General features: G+C 41.0%; 1 protein-coding gene across 1 annotated transcript; it reads left to right on the top strand.

Annotated features, from left to right (window-relative positions):
• Positions 1-333: 333 nt before the first annotated feature.
• LOC111872882 (ionotropic receptor 93a) lies at positions 334-21,406 on the top strand. Its single transcript, XM_033754868.1, has 16 exons — positions 334-1,121; positions 1,262-1,379; positions 1,766-1,871; positions 4,552-4,713; positions 5,178-5,345; positions 6,557-6,796; positions 7,652-7,758; positions 7,924-7,990; positions 8,801-8,869; positions 9,610-9,765; positions 11,235-11,400; positions 12,691-12,911; positions 15,155-15,335; positions 16,994-17,072; positions 18,233-18,390; positions 20,050-21,406. Exons 1-16 carry the CDS (start codon positions 1,007-1,009, stop codon positions 20,145-20,147), a joined length of 2,211 nt encoding a protein of 736 aa, XP_033610759.1. The 5' UTR covers positions 334-1,006; the 3' UTR covers positions 20,148-21,406.
• The last annotated feature ends 202 nt before the right edge of the window (positions 21,407-21,608 follow it).

The raw sequence follows: 21,608 nt of genomic DNA, 5'->3' as shown, positions 1-21,608 counted from the left end.
TAGCTTTTAATGATACTTCTGCTCGAAATTCAGTGGTGAAATTTTCTGATATTCTTTGCACAACATGAAATTAATAAAACAAGACAATTTAATTACAATTTGTATCCATTTTTTGCACATATCCCTCCAAACTCCTACGAAGGCTTCAACACGTCTGTAGTAGCGGAGTAATACATTTTCAGTTTACTTTTAGTGAACAACGAGCGTATAAACATTAAATAAACAACGAATCCGGTAAATAACAAGCAAGATATTGTCACGTGTTGGGAGTATAACGCGACAAATAATTTCACGCCGTATTGAATATAGCGACACAGTAACTTGTAAGCTGATCACAGTGGCCTCACATTCTTAAGTATGAACTGTCTTCGTTCGCTTGAACGCTGGAATTGTGGGTTCGAATCAAGACACTGTATTAAATGGCACAAATATCGTTTCCACCTTACAAACTCACTTGTGTGTCATGTTCTTATTCCCGACTCCAACTAACTTCATGGAGATGAGCCTTTCTTGAGACGCCGTCAGTCGCCCAGCTACTCAAGAATTTCCCATAATTATATTGAACCTAGAGATTCATTACCGTGTTAAGAAGAACCCGCCAATTTTCTGTGTCCTGAGTCAGATGAATCCAGTCCATACCGTCCCATTCTATTTTTCTAAGAGCAATGCTGTTAGTGAAGAATTTTGTGTTTTGGGACTTAACACCGTTTAGCACGTTGAAAGTCAACCGGCGTCTCGAAAGGACATGCCACCTCCATTTCAGGGCCGAAGAATAAACCGGGCAGAGCTGTCACGCTGGTTTCTTGTTGGGCTTATTCTTCGGCGCTGATGATGTAGGCGACGTGTTCCTCAGAAACGCCGGTTGACTTTCAACGTGCTATATGTCGTTATATCCCAGAAGATAGTACTTTTCATAACCACCGCTGTGAGAACCTTACATTTTACGCAGTGCTATGATTGCCTGTATTAAATTAAGTATGAAATTTGGGTTGTCTGTAATAGCATAATGTCCATACCAAGTTTTTTTTCAAACTCTGTCACACGATTCCAAATTGAAAGCGGAGACATACGGACAAAAAGACGAACAAATACGGAGACACAAAGGCAAGATGATATAACAGGTTTGTTTTATCTCTTTAAAGAAGGAAAGTAGACCGAGTCCTATATAAATAGGTTTCGATTATGTGAATTTCACTGAACTATACGGAAGGGATTCTTTCAAAATGCGAGACTCGTGACGACGACCTTCACTTGTGCGCAGACTTGGAAATGGTGGAGCGCACAGTAATGAGTGTGTCTGTGCCGACTCCTGGTAAAGAGGGCAGTGCTGCAGCAGTGGCAGTCTTCAAGGTGCATGGTGCTCGCACGGAGTGGAACAGGTATGACCTGAGAACATGATGTGAAGAGATCTGAGCTTCGATAGAAGGATAGTATTAAAATCAGTGATCATTTACATGTTTTGATAATGGTTCATTCACAATATAAAAATTATTCTGTACGTTGTCTATAGTCTAGGTACATGTTTGACAGGCATGTACCCAAATTTTCGGAAATTGGAGGCAGTTGCATCGTAAGGCGTATGGGAGGGAAGGATTATTCTCAGTATACAAACTGTATCAGATATTTATATTATTCTTTGTACAAATCTTTTAAAATATTATCAAAGTTTTATTATTATTATCATCTTTATTATTATTGCTGCAGAAAGAAATTTGTTATGGAGGTACTGAAGAATTTATTGTTGTTATTATTATTATTATTGTAGAAGAAAGTCTGTTATGGAAGTACTACAGAACTTTCCCGTGAACCGACTTGGTTCCAATTTCATCGTTGTGGTTTCCCAAGAACTAGTAAGCGTTATCATGGAAGTGGTAAGTAATTCACTTCATGATTCGGTCGTGGCTTATTTGAAATATTGTCTCCAACATTTATCTGGAGAAATTTTTGAAAGGCCACGAAAATACGTTTTTGTGAAGGTATTCGAACCTGGGACTGCTACTCTTGATTCCGTCTCAGCAGCTGGTCGCTGACACTAAAGTGACATCGGGCTGTGGTAGCGAATTTCTTCCTCAGTCTGTTCAGATGACGGCCTTGTCTGAGAAGAAAGAACACAAACCAGTATATTAGTACTTAAAGTATTTACATCTGTAGCTGAGTCAGAAGTCAGGCATATGCTTATATTCTTATACATGGAAATAATTCATGAATGATCATGATCAAGTTTGTTTCTCGGCGACTGATGACAATTTTATAGACGTCCTCCCTTGCTGTCACTTCTTGCCAGTATTAAAAACACACTCATTTCATCAAACTCTCCTAACTTACTTGACGTCTTTAGGCTACATTATTTACCACAGAAAACCAAACTTATAAATATGTATAACTTAAATACGAGTGCATTGTAATAAGATACCTCAGAATACTAGAATAGTCACATAAATACGGTGATAAATTCAAGGAGAAAAAGTTGAGCGGTACAAATATTGGCCATGGGAGAGCTAAGAAAAACGTACAAATTTTCGACAGAAAAATCTAAAAGAAATAAGTCACTTAGGAGAACTAAGCGTAGATGTGAAGATGATATTAACATTTACCTTAAAGACACAGAGTAAGAAGCTGTTGACTGAATTATTCTGGCGCAGGATAAGGATAAGCGGAAATTACATTTACCTTAATATTCAATAATACAGAGTGGGACAGACTCAATTAGGCAGTTTTTGATTAGATGTTATTTTTATTGATAAATGTTAACAATTGCAATCGTTACAAAAATGGAATCGCACACACATAAGTCATCGATTTTCAAGATGCTGGTCAACCTGGGCACCACCTAAGTCAACACAGGCTTGCAGACGCAAAGCAACATTTTCACACGCCTTTCTACACATATTCACCGGAACTTTATTGAACTCCTGAACAATCACCTCACGCAGATGTTTCACACTGTCAATGGGATTAGCGTACACCTTGTCTTTGAGGTAACCCCAAAGGAAAAATTCTGGTGGGGTGATGTCGGGTGATCGGGCTGGCCACTCCACAGGCCCTCGACGGCCAATCCAGCGTTGAGGAAAAACTTGATGCAAGAACGCCCGAACAATATTGGCGAAGTGTGGTGGGGCCCCATCTTGCTGCCACCACAGTTCATCAAAGTTCTCTCTCCTCTGAAGTTCTGGGATGACACTTTCCCTCAGCAACTTTAGGTAGGTTTCCCCCGTGACGCAACCTTCAAGGAAGAATGGACCAATCAGTCCTTCGTACGTCACGCCGCCCCACACCATCACTCCCGGGGACTGGAAATCGTATTCAATGGCGGCACTGGGGTTCTATGGCCGCCAAAACACGCAGTTGTGTCTGTTGACCGATCCTGATGTGTGAAATTTGGCCTCATCAGTCCAGACAATATTCCTGAAATGGTCAGGATTCTCCTGAAACTGGTCAGCATCAACTCGGCGCAATCAAGTCGCCTGTCGAAGTCGTCCTCGTTAAGAACATGAATAAGCCGTGGATGGTATGGCGTCAGCTTCATGTCACTCAAAACTCTTGGCAAACTTGTCCTCGAAATATCCAGTAGGGCCGACAAACGGCAGGTAGACTTCGATTTCTGAGGAAATGATGCCAGTTCCGCAGCAACACGTGCTTGTGTGTCAGCAGTTCAGAAAATTCTCGGCTGACCAGGATGCTTGGGATTCAAAGCACTGGCAGTTTCATCAAACTGCTTGTTTATTCGGACGATTGTGTCCCCGTGGACTGATGGCGGTCCAAACTCTTCCAACATCCTGCGCTGGACTTCTGATACATTGTTAGTAACTGAGAAAAGGCGCACACATTTTACACGCTGCTCGATAGACAACCGTCTACCGGCCATGACGTTTCTTCGATGCGCAATAAGTAGGCAGAGTATTGACCTCGTTCACAGCATACCGTATGATGCTACCATCTATCGACAACAAAAGGTACTTTCCCATTATCCCGTGTGTTGTTGGATTGGTTAGTTATTAATGATCAAAAACTGTCTAATTGAGTCTGGCCCACCCTGTACATGTAGGAAGAGAATTTCTTCATCAGTTGAGTAAGCGTCTCAAGGAAGGTTCTGCTCCGTAGAATTGTTAAATTCAAACAATAAGGTTACTTTCAATACTTACATCTTGAAGTCCATGGATATTATTATAGGCCTCTGTATAAAAAGAAAGACGATCACGGTGGCCTCACAGTGGCCTAACAGTGGCCTCACAGTCTAAGGCATGAAATCTCTTCGTCCGCTTAAACACTGGGATCGTGGGATCGAATCCCACTCGAGGCATGGATATCTGTGTTAATTCTGTGTTTGTCTTTTCCTGTGCACAGGTAAAATCCTTGCGACGGGCTAATCCCCCGCCCAAGGAGTCATACCGACTGTTTATAAGATTACGAAACTGAAGTGAAACGTCGTTTCACGTATACTCTACGCTCCAGATGTAGCGGTAGAAATTAAATAATACAAGTAACAGTAAAAATAGTAATTAAAAGTATCAGTCAGAATATAAATAAATAAATGCATAAATTTACTGGTAGAGCCAGGCAGTGGGACTGACACATCCGGAAAGCCAGTGGCTCTACATCATCTCTGACCCAAAAGCACTCAGTAACAACATGTCCGCAGTCACAGCCTTGTTGAGTGAGGGTCAGAATATCGCGTTTGCTCACGACAGCAGCTCCAGTGGAACGGATTGTGAGGTAAGGAATCAGTCAACTCCTTGTGATCCGTGGAATATATTGTACTATATTTTGGGATGTCTGTCCAGCGTGGGTTCTCCCCACACACACACACTGAACAAGCAGTCCACATTTACTATCTTCAAACAGAATGTAAATTCCAAAATTGCTTCCACACAACAACCAGGTTGAGATTTAAGGAATAGTTAATATATCGAACTTTATTTATTTACCGTGCCGTGTAAGCCTGTTGTAAAGAGATTTGACACGTCTGTTTCTCCAAATAGCCATCCTCCACGTAGGTTTCCGATAATCCAAAACCAGATGCATTCAAATTCTTGAAAACCGTCATATGAAATGACTTGTTTGTTGCGTTAAGAACTCCTTATATCACTGAGACCTTATGAAGTTCTGTTTTATTCATAACACTATCCTTAATGATCAGTCAAAATATACGCGTCCTAATTCCAGTTTGTGCTTACCAGGGCGGGCTGTTTTGCCACGTGGAGGAGCTTCTACAGAGTTTCGTAGTGGCACTGGACTTGGTCAATGAAGACGAAGAGAATTTCATCGGCCAGGTATCCCCGGAGGAATGGGACGTTATCAGTCCAACCAAATACAAGCGCCGCTCCGTCCTGCTCGACCTAATGAACGTGAGGATAAGGCTTCCTATTCCAGCATTGTGTGTGTTCGTTAGCTGTTAAGTGCTGGCAATAATTACGGATAGGACCAGAAAATAGCAGTAATAAGTGTCTATGCTTCTATCTCTATTGCATCCCCAGGCTTTATCAAAAGCAGTTACTTGTATATAGCGGCCGCGCTTATTCTATCAGGATGATTTTTCAGAAACTGTTATGTTCATACCGTACATATTCACAGAATCGATGCGTTTTGGGGCTTTTTCCATCGTCCGGAATTCTAGGTAATAGAGAACACTCTAGGTAATATCTAGTAATTCTGTGTGTCATCCACCATCGTCAGAACCCTTTAGAATCTACTCCTACATATTCAGTTAAATCGCATTTAAGAACATCCTTCAAGAGGTCCAAAGTGTAAAATTTGATAAATGATTCTATTATCTTTGGAAACGTGCGTGAAAATTTCGAAATATAAAATATTTTTCAGTCAAAATATGGAATGGCTTTCAATTAATTTTACATTAATGTTGAAATAAGATATTTAGGGACATGATTGGAAAGGACATATCCTCGAATAATTCTGTTCGGAAAATATAGCGATTTACGAAACCTCTCGTTAAAATTGGATCTGATAACAAAGAGTTAAGTAGTACACCATAGTACCTTGTGATGATATGTCATAAATAATAATTACTGTAGGAAAAATTTGTGTCACAGAGAAAATTCTCGTTTTCTCTTCAGTAGTAGAAAGTTTTCTCAACTTTTCTGTCGATAGAGGTTAGTCGCCGGCTTCCCACCGCAGCGGTCCGGGTTCGATCCCGGGGTCTGGTCAAGTCGGATTTGTGGTGGACAAAGTGGCCCTGGGGCAGGTTTTCTCCGAGTACTTCGGTTTCCCCTGTCAATTTTCATTTCATCAAAATTCTCCATCATCATAATCACCCGGGACAGGCTACAATAAGCCAATCAGTGGCCGCCGTGCCGAGTGGACCCAGTTGGACTCCCCCCCCCATTAAGCGAATTAAAAAAATCTGTCGATAGCGTCAAAAACTGGAAAAGGCAATCTCTTTCGTTAAATAGCCATGCATTTCTATGCCTCGTTCGGATTGGAAGAATAAAGCAACAGTAGAAATTATGTCACGGATAGGTGTCTAATTAAAGTATCAAGTGACTTAGATGTTAGTGCAGACAAACCCTGCCAATCTCTGACGGAGGCTGTGCTGTCGCAGACCGCGCTGAGTGAGGGCGGCCGCTGCGATAACTGCACGACTTGGACATTAAAAGCTGGAGATACGTGGGGGCTGGAATATCAAGAACAGGAGCAGACAGACGGGGGCCATAAAATGACCAGACATATGATCACTGTTGGTCGGTGGTCGCTTCGAGAAGGTCTCAGGATGTCAGACTACCTGTTCCCTCACATAAGGAAAGGTTTCGGAGGTCGAAACCTTCCTATCATCTCGTTTCAGGTAAGTATAGTATATCACTGGTCTTACGATCAGTGGGGAGAGAAAGTTATGGTATAGTGGATAGGATTTTGTTCCTTATTTTGGCTGCCCCGATATCGGTTCTTGGGGGGCACGAGGTAACGTACTCGTAGTTCATTGAGGCACTATGCTACAAGACTGAAGGTCGCGGGTTTGATTTCCGATGAGGTCATTGAATATTTTAATTGATCTAATCCTTCCAACGGCACAATGGCCCTGGGGTCGACACAGCCTCTAACAAAAATGAGTACTAGGAATTAATTAAATAATTTTCCTGGGAAGTAAAGCGCGGCAGGCGCGTAAGGCCATCTGTGAGCCGATTGTCTAGAAAATGTGGCAGCCTCGACCTCTCACACCCCTATGGGCCTCCACTGCCTATTACAACGACAGCTTTATATTTAATTTATGAGTTCGGTTCTTGGCCCATATATCGAATATTCTGGCATTTGTATTTGTTTCTTTGGTCTCTTCGGGCAAACGTTGCGAGAATAGATCGAAGTACTCATAAGCCATTACTGCATCCTTCATGTCTTTCCGAATTCATGGTATTTTAATTACTAGGTACTACATTAAATATGCATTTGTGAAAGTGTCTACATAGGCGTCCAATAGAATTCATCTGATGATTAAATGTGTTGTGATGATTGCATCACATTTTTTACTGTTGACTATGTTAAGAATTCAGTTTCCCTCTGATCGCTCTGTGACAAGTGAATTCTTGCAATGAACCCACTTTTATTCTGTTTTGGTGGAATATTGTGACAAGAGACTATAACAGACATAATCAATTTATCGCTGAAATTTTTATCATAATATTGGTACTGTCTCCAATTTCAGAATCCGCCATGGCAAGTCATCAAATATAATGACACTACTCAGAGGACAGATTATGATGTACTACTATTTAAAATTGTTAATCAACTGGCACAGAATTTAAATTTCAGGTATGTTCATATTAATTAATGTGTATCAGATGTATTTTCAATATATAAATAGAATGTAAAATAATTACATAGTTCTGGGATTTGTATAAATTGTCAAGAAATAAACTATTATTCTCGCTTCCATTTTTCTCTGAACTTTCTCAAATCATGAAATTTTATTTTCAGATACACGGTCATATTTCCAGCAAGTAACAAAGAAGGATGGACAAGTGATTCTACCTTAACGAAAGACGTGAGCTCGTTTTATTCCACCTGTTTTTTTAATTCACACAGATGATTGAGAATCTGGTGGAATGAAGATTGGCAGGGGAAACCGAAGTGCTCGGAGAAAACCTGCCCCAGCGCCACTTTGCCCACCACAAATCCCACTTGACCAGACCCGGGCTTTAATCCGGTCCGCCGCGGTGGGAAGCGAGCGACTAACAGCTTGAGCTATGGTGCGGGCCTGTTATTCCACCTAACCACTATTACATGGAATAATGACTGCTCACAATCCCATGAAGAATCGCCAGAAAATCATAACTTAATTTTTCGTAGATAATAGATTAAATCTGTATAAATAATACAATACATAACCATAAAATGTCATATTTTCTGGTAAGTCTCAGTAATAAAATAACATTGATGGATCTATAAGTACGCCTCCATATTAACTAGAATTTACTTAAACTCTACAGTATCAAATTTAGTCTCTAAATTTTCATGAACCAAAATATTTGTAAACGATTTGAACTTAGATTTAAATCTATGAGGACAATTATTATAACTCGTTCTGAGAACTAGTCATCTCTACATGCAGTAGTTGTCCTTCAATTCAACGTGCTTCAACACATGAATGAAAGAAAGGCCTCCCTCATTTTTACAATATGTACTGAAAGGCGGCATTATTTATATTTATGCATAACAATACATCTGATGGGACTGAAAAAGGAACGTGGGAATTTGGTGGGAACAAGTCGTTGTTTGTAATAAATTTTACAAACAAAGAATAAAATTGCTCTTTTATATACAGTAATGCGTGTGCTTCCAATTTATCTTTCAGAATGACGGCAATGTAAGCAACGTTTTTCTTGAAACCGATAAGATCATTGAAATACTCCGTAGAAAGAGGGTAAGACACGTCAATAGAAAGTTTATGTATATAATAACATATGTGCATGCATAATTATATCAGAATTCCCCAGTAATTGAAAATACGACCTTCGACATAAATCCCTTTCCCATCTAGCCAGCGATGTGCCTTGAGGACCTGAAACCTGCCTCCAATAAGAAGGGTTCTATCTTCTAGAATATAATGCCTTGAAGTCAGATGAAAGTCACTGATGAAGTCGACATGTTCTCCCGAAACTTCAGTTAGTTTCAACGGACTACACGGCGTTATATCGCAGAACATAAAACTCTTCATAACCACTGTAAGAACCGCATCTGCTCTCTTCAGTAAGTTCGGGGTAGGAACACAGTGTATAGTAAAGCTAAAACGTAAAGTCGTCCATGTGTTTAACTAATTAAGCATTACACCTGAAGAGGTAAGGGGGAGTGGATATATGGATCCACGTTTTCTTGACGTCGGCATCAATTTGAGGTGGGTAGTCACCTTCACGTCCTAGTCGTTTTAACCCCGGGGAAGAAGCCCCGGGTACCCATCGGGCAGGGGAGACGATGGGTTTCAGAGCCGGTCTGAAAGACGTGGAGAAGTGAAAATTCTTAATCCTACCGGGACTCGAACTCGAATCCCCCAGCCGTACAGCTCGTAACCAGTCGCTATACCGTCCGTGCTATCCCGGCTCTATGTTGTATGCAGTTCTGAAAATAAAATGTCAGGATCTTGAAGTATTCCCTTGCTCTTGTCAGGTATTGCTTGCTGCAGGCGCCTTTGCAGTGACGCCGAAGAGAAAGGAACTCGTCAATTTTACTATGCCGATCTCAATCCAGACGTCAATGCTACTTACATCTCGCCCTGATGAAGTCAGCCGGGCGCTCATCTTCATAGCTCCCTTCTCATATGAAGTAAGTTAACTGTGAAGTCAGTTTAATGGTCTCATGAGTAGATGCAGGAATTATTCTGCAACCGGAGGCAGCCAAAAATATCCTACAGTTTCAGATTAAGCAGTTCAGGAATATTTCGACGGATCGCCCTAGAGATACACGTCTGTATATGAAGGAATATGACGTCGAATTTAAAAATAATACATTAATTTGATATTAATATTTCCTTGTTTTGAATTTTGATTATTATATGGTCCGGAGATATGGACTAATTCTATCAATTGGGAAGCATTTTACCTGACGACGGAGGCAAGTTCAGAATCCGAAACATCGCTTTAAATAAAGAACAGGACAATGGATTACGTCCAATAAAGTTAATAATGTATTTACAATTTTTTTATTTTTATTTTTCGAAATCTTAGGGAGGGAAGCATATTCCCAGATTTCCCCTCCTTGATGGCGTCCCTAAATCCTTATAATTGTTTGTATTACCAATACCAACTTTGTAGTCATCATCGTCAGGGCGTGGGGAAAAAATGTGAATTTCTAATCATAATATTAACAATTCATGACAACACTAAATTATTTGAAATTATTTTGCCTTATTTGTGATAGCACAGAAAAGTTTAAACATTTCATTCTAATATCACCTTAAAATTGTGCTTCAGATAATATACAAAAAATTCAGTTCTTACCTCATAGGAAACACATTACGTCTCTTTTACAAATATTAACCCGTTGATGCCGTTTAGGAAAACAAACCCCGTTTATTTTGAGAAGTATACGAAAGACACCCTGTGTGCAGAACGCAGAGTTCTAGTGTGTTAATACAGGTGGTAAATAATCACTGGGCTTGATAGGGTTAATACACTTAGTTTTCTGGTTTTCATGACCTTCAGAATTCAGATTATAATTTCCTGGGTAGATACTAGCGTTTGGAACCAGCGCGCTACCTACATCCTTAGGCTCACAGTTTCCACTGTCCCGTGCTGGGCTCATAATTCTATGCCCCTCTTGTGACGTAATTATTCGGGATCCTTGTAAGGACCTTCTTTTGCTCCTTCCTTGCAAACTGCCTATACAGTAAAAGCAGACCGTAACCTCACCACATTCACTTCGATCCTGAAGAGAGAGGCAGCATTTTCCTCCGAAACATTGGTATCCACATATAATTACGCTTGCTGCCACAACCCGAAGACTACGTACTTTGCTAAGCTGTACTGAATTATTGGGATATTTGTTTCATTTTAGTAGGACGAGTTTTGAGAAATGAATATTTGAAGCTGAGTATTTCTTATATTGGTTCAGCTGGTCAAGAAGCGTTCCGTTGTTATTGAGCCCGATTATCCAGTATGGTAGTAATAAAAACCAGCAAAAGGTTTTCTAATTTTCCCTTCGCATTCTCTTTATACAAGTGTTAGTGGAATTTCCCAGGACATAAAGAAATCTGCACTGATCAGTCATTCTCATTAAGTGGATCTTTCTTGCAGACGTGGGCCTGTATCTTGTTGCTGATGGTCATCGTGACGCCACTGCTCAACTACTTCCACCGTCACAGTCCTTACTACGAGTACTTCTGCAAGAGAAATGTGAAGGGCGGTCTCAACTCCCTGTACAACTGTTTGTGGTACGTGTATGGGGCTCTGATGCAGCAAGGTGCGTTCAGATTCTTTGTTTCCTTAACCCTGTTCATGTTGGTTACATTTGTTGGTGTTTTTCCTTCGCAAGATATACTTTCTCTGCTTTTAAAAACTTCGAATATTTAACAACTGACAGATGGACGGACACTTTTCTTCCACTAGACCTAGACACCAAAGTAATCCTAACCAGAAAGGCCGTTGTTTTTAATTGAAATATGTTGTACATAACAGCTAACGGCGTTCGGACCAGAACATTTCTCTGTGTATGGAACACCACTGACTAATATACTGATTTTGTGCTTTTCATTTGCATTCCAAACGCTCAGAATTCGTTTCACTCTAACAAGGCATTTCCTGAATGATAATTAGTAACTCATTATCGTTGACACCAAAATACAACGTCCATATTAAATTATTATAACATAAGCCTATGTAATCGTAACGGCTTTTACTTTCATGCCCTCAGAATTTATTCCATATTTCATATTTATAAGTTTATTTTCCGTGTTACCATAAATAGCTATTGTTTTCACAAATATAATTAAGAAACAGTGTTGTGTTTCTATTGCTGGAATAAGGACTTTGGCATTTAAATATTATTGAAACAAACATCTTTATTTCAGAAGCTTAATTAACACTGCTAGCAGAAACTGATGCTCAACGCCAACAGTACTATGATTCAGATGCATTTCCATGCTCACAACTTTCTTCCTTCCATCATTCCTGATACTGCCTTTCGATCTCAATTTCGATCTTCAAAATTAGTTTCTATTTTCTCCACAAAATTTCTTATGTATTTTCTCATTACACCTCCACTGATTCGGTGAGTTTGTGAATCGTACAAACTACGCCGACTTGGAAGGTCTAGACATAGAGGGAAGGCTAATATTAAAATGGTTATTAAATAAATAACATACGGGGATGTGTTCTGGATCTGTCTGACCAGAGGTGTACTATTGTGAACATGGTACCGAATGTAAGATTTAAGGTTTTCACGACGATGACTACGAAGAATACAGTCTTTTGGGATGGGGGGCCATGTAGACATCTGCTCACTCTGGTTCCTCGCTCGCAGATTTTTATACCTTGAAGAAGGAGGCGATACGTCTTCTGGAACGTCGGTTTACACAATGTCTACCCGGCGCCACATCCCAGAGGACGATATTCTTCATAGTATTAAATCTTTGGATTCCTTGAAAGTCGAAGATATTTGACTTCTTCAGCTGATAACAGTTTCTCAAGAAGCACTCTTCTTGCTGCAGTCAGCTACCGTTACCTGACAGTCTTTTCTGGACTGTTTTGGCAGGTGGTATGCATCTTCCGGAGGCTGACAGCGGCCGCATAATTGTGGGCTTCTGGTGGCTGGTTGTCTTGGTTATTGTGACGTCATACAGCGGCAGCTTGGTTGCTTTCCTCACTTTCCCCAAATATGAGGTCGCCATTACAAATGTAGAGGAACTTCTGGCACGCCGGAGCACGGTGTCCTGGGGAATTCTGAAAGACACGGCTGTAGAGGAACACCTCAAGGTAAGTTGCAGCTAGGCCGTGCCATAGCTCAAGCGGTTAGTCGCTGGCTTCCCACCGCGGCGGCCCGGGCCTGGTCAAGTGGGATTTGTGGTGGACAAAGTGGCACTGGGGCAGGTTTTCTCCGAGTACTTCGGTTTCCCCTGCCAATCTTCATTCCACCAATTGCTCCACAATCACCCTCACCTATCATCTGGGGCTGGTACAATAGGCCAGAAGTGGCCGCAGTACAAGGAACTTAGACCCACCCCACTAGCAAAAATAAAAAATAGTTGCAGCTACCGCCGTGGGCTGTTTCTTCTACTGAGGTATAATTTAAAGAGACTTGAAACAGGACCTAGAGGCCTAATAAACCTTGCCAGTATAAAGGAATGAGAACAATTTCACGTCTATTCAGCCTCTATAAAAAGCACACAACTTCCTCGGCACTTCATTTATGTAAGAGGCCAAACTTTGCAAAATACAATACTCATTTTATCTTAAATCGTCGGGGGATAAAAGTTCAGGTAGGAAATTGTGCGATAGTGGAACATATCTCGTACAGTAAATTACAAAATTGGCAATGCACATCGTCAATACGTGATTTTCGTAGTTGATGCCATTCTTGTCCAATGTTGTATCGAGGCGGCCAGATATGACAAGAGCGATCATTAATCACGACCTAATAGTAACTTCCTGGAAGAAATGAAGAAACAAATTACCTCTCATTGAGTCATGACATTTCCCGTCCCTTACACGACACGAATAGCCATTACCAGGGATGGAAATGGCTTTTAAGAATTAGGTAGACGCTCCAACATCAGTTGATCAGTCCAGAGATGGTCATCAATTGTGTTGCCGTAAGTGCAGTGCGTCTATGTCTTGTCGTTAGTTATAGTGAATTCGTTCTCTTTTTTTTTTCTTTTGAAAAATTTTAAATACTGGAAATAGCGTCTTTAAAACATTCTGAAACTAGGCAGGCTGCATCTGTAGTATGTATGTGTTTATTCTGTGTTTGTGTTGTCCTGTGTTTAGGTAGAGGCCTTGCGGCGAGCTGATCACCCGTCCAAGGAGTTCTACCGCTGTAAAAAAATGATCAATGAAACTGAGAAATCAGCCCTATGCTCCGAAGTGGGAGTGAAAAAATCCTTCCAGCCGCACTATGGCTCTGGAGCCAACTCAGGCTCTAAAAGAAATAAGACCAGGGGTATTCCAGGAAATAGAGGACAACCGGCGCGTGAGGCTGTCAATCTCACCGCCATCTGTGAGCAGATTGTCTATAAAATGTGGGCGCCTCTTCATTTCACAACCCTATGGGCCTCCATTGCCTGCTACAAGGACAGTTTTACCTTTATTAAGACTTGCATCAGCAACAAATTAATATCAAGGTCAGTGAGGTGTACAAACCTACAAACAAGTGTTTTCCAGGGAAATGCATTCCAGGAACACGTACCTGACGTTTATTCGCAATCTCTTAACTGTAAACATATTCTCGGAAGGAAAGCAGAGATGAACCTAATCCTCCTCCTCATGCTGCAACCACTGCCCCGATATCTTGATATACTTCTCATGTACGATCCAGATTCCAGCTAGAAGTATGGCTTCTATTTACAAGCTAAAAGTTACAAATATCGCTATGATGCGAAGTTTTTAGGTTATCATTGGAAAACTAACGTAATGTGAATTTGTAATATTGAAGACGTTGCCGAGAAATGTCTTGTTGAATTGCATAACTACGTTTATAATTCACAGAATTGCCTTAGATATTGAAATACATAAAAGGACATCTATCTATCTATCAATCTATCTATCTACAGCCCTTTGTTGGGCCTTGTCAGTTTTTTTTCACATTCTCGATCTTTTACACAGTTGGTAGAACTCCTTGGATGGGAGATTAGTCCGTCACAAGGCCACTATCTACACACAGAACACAAACCTCCATGCCTCGAGTGGGATTCGAACTCACGATCTCAGTGTTTGTGCAGGCGAAGACAGTTCATCTCTTACACCGTGCGGCCACTATGATCGACCTTGAAACGAAACATGTCTCATAAATTGTTCCCAGAATCCTTTGTGTCCTTACCAAGTGTTTCGACATAAAACATGTAGGATTGTCCGAAAAGTTAGTAACTGATTTCTATTTTGTTTGAAGGCGGTTTTTGTAATTTTTCTGGCCAAATCCATGCCAATCGCAAAGGCCGTAAGGATATACAACCACACAAGTATCAAATCAACTGAATCAATTGTTTACGTATGTTGGAAAACAGCAGATGGAGCATCCCAAGTACAAATCGTTGCTCGAGGGAGCTACAATACACGACGAACAGAATGACGCGCTGGTGTCCCAAGTTCGTGCCGGTTCACATGTTTTCATCGAGTGGGAAATTAACCTCCTGAACGTCATGAAGAGAGAGTTCCTTGCTACTAACAGATGTGACTTCGCCCTCGGTGAGTTCTTTGACAGTTATTTTACTAATCTTAATTCTTGCTATCAACGGCTTCAAGTCTTCGTATGTAGCCCACAGATTCCTTACGTGGGGTTCGCCGGATTTCAAAACAAATATTGCATGCTTATATTTCTATTTCATTTCCTATCCCTCGTTTTCAGAATGAAGCAAAGCCACTGTTCGTTGTCCTGATTTTAAGATTAGAATAGATGTAATAATATTGTGGAAAAGTAGCGGCTCCGGTCTAGAAAACCGAGATTGACGGCCGTGGGGATCCGTTGCGCTGACCACCCGAAACCCTCTGTCCGCTAAAGTTGGAACTAACTTCGCCGACAAGCGGCGGTCGTTCGGTCGGTATAGTTAGTTTGCGGGCTACAGGCCATGAAATTTGTTTATTTGTATTCATATTGATTGGTAAAAAGGTAAAGCTATCACTGTAACAGGCCATGGTGGCCCCTTGGGTTGTGAGACGTAGAGGCTTCCACATTATTTAATGTAGACATTCGGCTCACAGATGGCGGTAAGTATGTCAGCCTTACACGCCGGCCGCCCTTTAGCCCCGAGCAAGATTCCTGGTACTTATTTCTGTTAGAGACTGAGTCAACCCCAAGGTCATAGTGCCACTGGAAGGCTTAGGTCAACTGAAAAATGCAATGATCTCATCTGGAATCGAACCAGCATAGTGCCTCAAGCAACTACGGTACCGCGTGTCCCATTGATTGCCAGTCGGTTTATTTAAATATACTCATACTTTTTCCAGCTACATAAGTTATAAAATCTGTGACCGCCTGCTTCATGCTGGTTTCGCACTTGGTTTATTTTCCTTCGCCAGAGATGGAGGCGGGATATTCCGAAACGGTAGTTGATTTTCACCGGACTAGGTGTCGTTATGTCCCAGAAAACAGAATCGTTGGTAGTCAACGATGTTAGAGTATAAGTGAATTATGTACAGTAGCATGTTTATGGATGGCGAATCTTGTAGTATTCGGGAAGTAAGCAGTTATAACATGCCTTAAGATAACATCCTATAATTTTCTGTGATAAATGGAGGAAAACCACGAAACAAGTATCAAAATAATGTGCCCCAGGATCTGCCAAATACGAATAGTCATTGCTAATTACTCTGTCAGTTAAACACTAGATCAGTTTTTTTTTCCTTGAGGTGGGGTGAAACTGAGTCCACTTGGTACGTCGGCAACTTCTGGCCTATTGTACCAGCCCCAGATGATAGATGTGGACCAGTCGGTGACATGAGAATTGGTAAGGAAGCCGAAGTACTCGGAAAAGACCTGCCCCAGCGACATTTTGTCCACCAAAAATCAAACATGATATGAGCTGGGATCGAACCCGGACGGTCACGATGGGAAGCAGGCTAGATTACTGTGAATCGAAATGCTAATTTGGAATCAGTGCACAGAGATACTGGGTTTTCGGACTTTGTCCATTGTCCGGATTCTAAACAACTAAGAAAAAACACAACGTTTCGGAAACTGGATCTGTTTCCGTCTTCAGGTGAGGGAAGACACCTACTCTGTTCGGTCCTTTAGAAAGAGCTGGACAAAGTCCGGAAACCCAGTATCTCCGTGTGTTATACACCATCGTCAGAAACCTATAGTATCTACTTAGAATTAGTAGTTTTAGCATTCATTCATGTTGCAGGAGACGAAGAATTTTTGGAAGAACAACTAGCGATGATGATGCCGTTAGGGAGCCCATACCTCGGAATGGTCAACAGAGAGTGAGTGCCTCATGTTTCGCTTCTTCAGTACGCTTTCATCTGGGCTGTATTTATGAACGCTGCAAGCAGATGCCACGCAGTCTGCCTTCCCTTCTCTGAGTGCCCCCCAAGTTCATACAGGGAGCAGTAAATCCAAAATTAGCCGCGCCATAGCTCAAGCGGTTAGTCGCTGGCTTTCCACAGAGGCGGCCCGGGTTCGATCCTGGGTCTGGTCAAGTGGGATTTGTGGTGGACAAAGTGGCGCTGGGGCAGGTTTTCTCCGAGTACTTCGGTTTCCCCTGCCAATCTTCATTCCACCAATTGCTCCATTATCACCCTCGCCTATCATCTGGGGCTGGGACAATAGGTCAGAAGTGGCCGCAGTACAAGGGACTTAGTCCCACCCCAATAGCAACAAAAAAAAATCAGATGGCACGTAGTCTGCCTTCCCTACTCTGAATGCCCCCAAGTCCGTACAGGGAGCAGTAAATCGAAAATCACGTACAGAGGAAGTGTAGCTGGTCTGGTCTAATGCAAAACCCGATGATGGTTACAGGGGAAGAAGAGCTGCAAGAATTTGGATTATGATAAAATTTTGTTTAGAGGCTGAAATAATAACTCTGATAGGGTCTGTTCGAATAATATTGTTTAACTGCAGATAGGAAATAATTTGAGAATGTTTAAAAACGTTAAGTATCCGATTATAATAATAAAAACTAGAAATGAAATTTGTCTAGAAAGGAGAACACATTCATTAAATGTATCTTATACGTTCTTGAAAAGAATTATTATAAAGTCTACGTTTCAAACAACTCAAAAGCATATTAATATAACTATAACAAGTTTTAAAGTTGTGAAATGTGATTTCTTACTATCACGGAATAAAATAAATTTCCGATGTATGAAAGGAACAGGGATAGCTCAGTTGGTATAGTGACTCTATACTTATAGAAATAGGTTTCGAGAGTGTAAAGAGGATAGAACTGACTGAGGATCATATCCAATTCTAATCCTTGGTACTGTTGGGGATGAATTGTTTGACGCTACTCTCCACTGTCAAAGAAATAATCATGAAATGCTGGTGGAAACGCGACTGGCAGGAAATCTAAGCATGTAGAGAACGCCAGGTTCTTTTCTCCCCCGTAAATCATCATTACGAGACTTGGTTGATTTTGGTGCAGGCTTCGGCGAATGCACCAAGCCGGCCTGATCTACAAATGGTACCTCGAGCACCTGCCCAGGAAGGACCGCTGCTGGACCACCAGTCGGATTATGCAGGCCACAACCCACGTTGTCAACCTGGACGACATGCAAGGTTCCTTCTTCGTGCTTGGTTTAGGTGAGACTATGAACATTTTATTGAGGAACTCTTCACGGTGCCCGTGCTTTAGCTCAGGTAGTTAGTCGCCGGTTTCCCACAAGGGCGGTTCGTGTTCGAACCCAGATCTGGCCGTGTGGGATTTGTGGTGGACAAAGTTGCACTGCGGCAGGTTTTCTTCGAGTACTTCTATTTCCTCTGCCGATTTTCATCCCACAAACTGCTACACGTTCATCACCACAGAAAACGTGGAGCTCGAAAATTTGGCCAAATTGTGGCCGGTTTACCAATTGGACTGTCACCCCACCCTAAGTAATGAAAAAACTCTTCACGGTACCTATCAGTGGAACATATACATGTACAAGCCATACTTTTACTCCTGGACTCTGGATATTGCGTGAAGGTTTTGGCAAGAAGTGGCAGGGCAGTAGACGCTGTTCCAATATTGAAATTAGGGTGACTATCTCTAACGAATGGCCACTGCTAAAACCACGCATACCTTACAATTCTTATCTCAGTGGATTCCACAGATCCACTGCATGTTCTGTTGAGAACAGTCAGGTCATTAGTTAAGGGCGTATGGTATATCTGCGGTCTGAATTCTGTGAAGCAGGTAATTTGTACACCTGTGGTCTGAACTCTGTAGAGCAGGCCAACTGAATATCTGGGGTCTGAACTCTGTAGAGCAGGCAAACTGTATATCTGCGGTCTGAATCTTGTAGAGCAGGCCAACTGAATATCTGCGGTCTGAACTCTGTAGAGCAAGCAAACTGAATATCTCGGGTCTGAACTCTGTAGAGCAGGCCAACTGTATATCTGCGGTCTGAACCTTGTAGAGCAGGCCAACTGAATATCTGGGGTCTGAACTCTGTAGAGCAGGCCAACTGTATATCTGCGGTCTGAACCTTGTAGAGCAGGCCAACTGAATATCTGGGGTCTGAACTCTGTAGAGCAGGCCAACTGAATATCTGGGGTTTGAACTCTGTACAGCAGACAAACTGCATATCTGCGGTCTGAACTCTGTTAGAGTAAGCAAACATGTCTGTGGTCTGAACTCTGAAGAACAGGCAAATATTTCTGAGGTCTGAACTCTATACAGAAGAAAAATCGTGTACCTGTGGTCTGAAACCCATGGGGCAGGTGAACAGCGCAGAGGGCGGTGGTTCCATCCTCTAAGTCTTTTGATATGTGAGGACCAGCTAAGTGATGAAATGTCCATCTGGTATTTTGGAAAGCAGGCCTGAATCCATTGTGCTACAAATTGTTTTCTGGCACAGAAATGCAAACGGGGCACATATTCAGAAGAATTTAATGGTGCTGTCTGTTTTCAAACGAACGAGAGATTCAAATTACCAAATTCTAATCTGAGTAATAGGTCACAAGAAGGAGAGTTACATTGTACTCTCAGCTTATTCTCAACAGAAAAGAGAATTTTATATTTTGCGACAGAGCTTGTAAGCTGAGTTGTCGGTGGCAAGCAGTAATAACACGCCGGATAAAATTCAAAGACTCGTAGAATTTAGTTTAATATATTAGAAGTTTTCAACTGACTTGTATAAATATAAAATGCCTGAGGAAATTGCACGTGTTCATTTACTTACCGAATCCCGAGTGCAGTTTAAACAAATGATATCTCATGTCCGCAGCATAATTTTCATATTATTGACACTTATGTTTCAGGTTGCGCCTGCGCAGTGATACTCATCTGTCTCGAGCAGTGCTACCACAAGCATAAATTATCTAAAGAGAAAAGGGTGATAAAACCTTTTGCTTCTTAGATTATTATGTACTAATCCAAGGCGTCTTACTTTATTGAAGAAATTTATCTACACACATATTTGTATGTAACAAGTATTATTGTATGAAATCTCAATGTGCAAGAATATACTAACTTTCATCAACCGAAAAGAGGCGTATCTTTCTTTTGTAAACTTTTGAATCAAATTCCGGCTCCAGCTACGAAGTAATGTAACATCATACATCTATCCTCTTACTTTAATAGACAGGCTAGCGGCCTTTGGGGGGGGGCTATTTTGAATAGAGTACGAAATTTCAAATTTCACCAAAAGCTATGAATTTTGTAGTAATCTGAGGGACTATTAGCTTCTCAAAAAGGATCATCTTCGATTGACTTATTTGCATTCGATATGTGAATAACGTTTCGTGGTATTTTTAATCTATGCGAACAAAGAGTAACTAAACTTTTCAACTTTCATGCTGTAGATTAAAAATACTATCCCTGTAACAGTCCGTGAAGGCCCATAGGGTCGTGAGACGTCGAGGCCCTCATGTTTTGTCTAGATTCCAGAGTTTAAAGTGCTGTTGTGTTTCTCTACGTTGAATATCAAAATATATTTCCTGCGTTTAAAAAAAAAACATTTTAAAACAGAGGAACATATTTAACTTATTCCTAAATTACAAAAATCTAGTGAATTTCACAAAAAACACACACCCATTTAAATGAAATATTTTTATTTATATCCCACTACAAATATTGATTTATGAACTTTTATATTCAATTGTGAAGAAAATGTACAATCTACGAATACTATGTTCGTTTGAGATGTAACGCCGTGGAATTCTGTACATGTTAATCGACGTTTCGGTAGAATATATCGCCTTCATTTTCAGGGTCGAAGTGTAAGGAAACAACGAAGCAAAGACGAAGTAAACGTTGAGTAGAGCTATGTTTGCCATCTGCTTCTTGCTAGTTTGTTGTTTGGCTTACTCTTTGTGACCTTGAAGATGGAGGCGATATATTCTTCAGAAACGTCGGTGAACTTGTGCCGAACTACACGTCATTAAAGTTCAAGAGATGGTACACTTCTAGTGAGAGTCTAAAATCCAACAAACAAAATCTACTTGATTCTGTATCAGAACAGAGGACCTAATCCACGCAAGTTGAAGTCTCTGTAAGATGTACGGTATTACATGCTTTCGATTAAGAAAGCTAAAAAATATGCATATTCACAAAATTTTGTTTATTCTTGAGCACTGGTCCCCAAGCACCATACTGCGTCTTCTTACTCTCTTGAATTTTCCTATCTTCTTGAGTCTTTTTCTCCTCCTGAACCTTTTTCTGCTGAGCATCGAATATAGCTTTTCTGAAAAAAAAAATTATTAGAGAGATTGCATGTCTTAAACTTGTTATAGCATATTTGTTGCTTCATAGACTATCCCTAATCTTTAAAACATGTTTTTGTTATATTTTTAACTTATAATGTCGTAGGATTTGAGGT

The sequence above is a fragment of the Cryptotermes secundus genome, unplaced genomic scaffold (assembly GCF_002891405.2).
Source record: "Cryptotermes secundus unplaced genomic scaffold, Csec_1.0 scaffold371, whole genome shotgun sequence".
NCBI lineage: Eukaryota > Metazoa > Arthropoda > Insecta > Blattodea > Kalotermitidae > Cryptotermes > Cryptotermes secundus.
The sequence above is the reverse complement of the archived record's forward strand: the minus strand, read 5'-3'. Positions and strand labels throughout refer to the sequence as shown.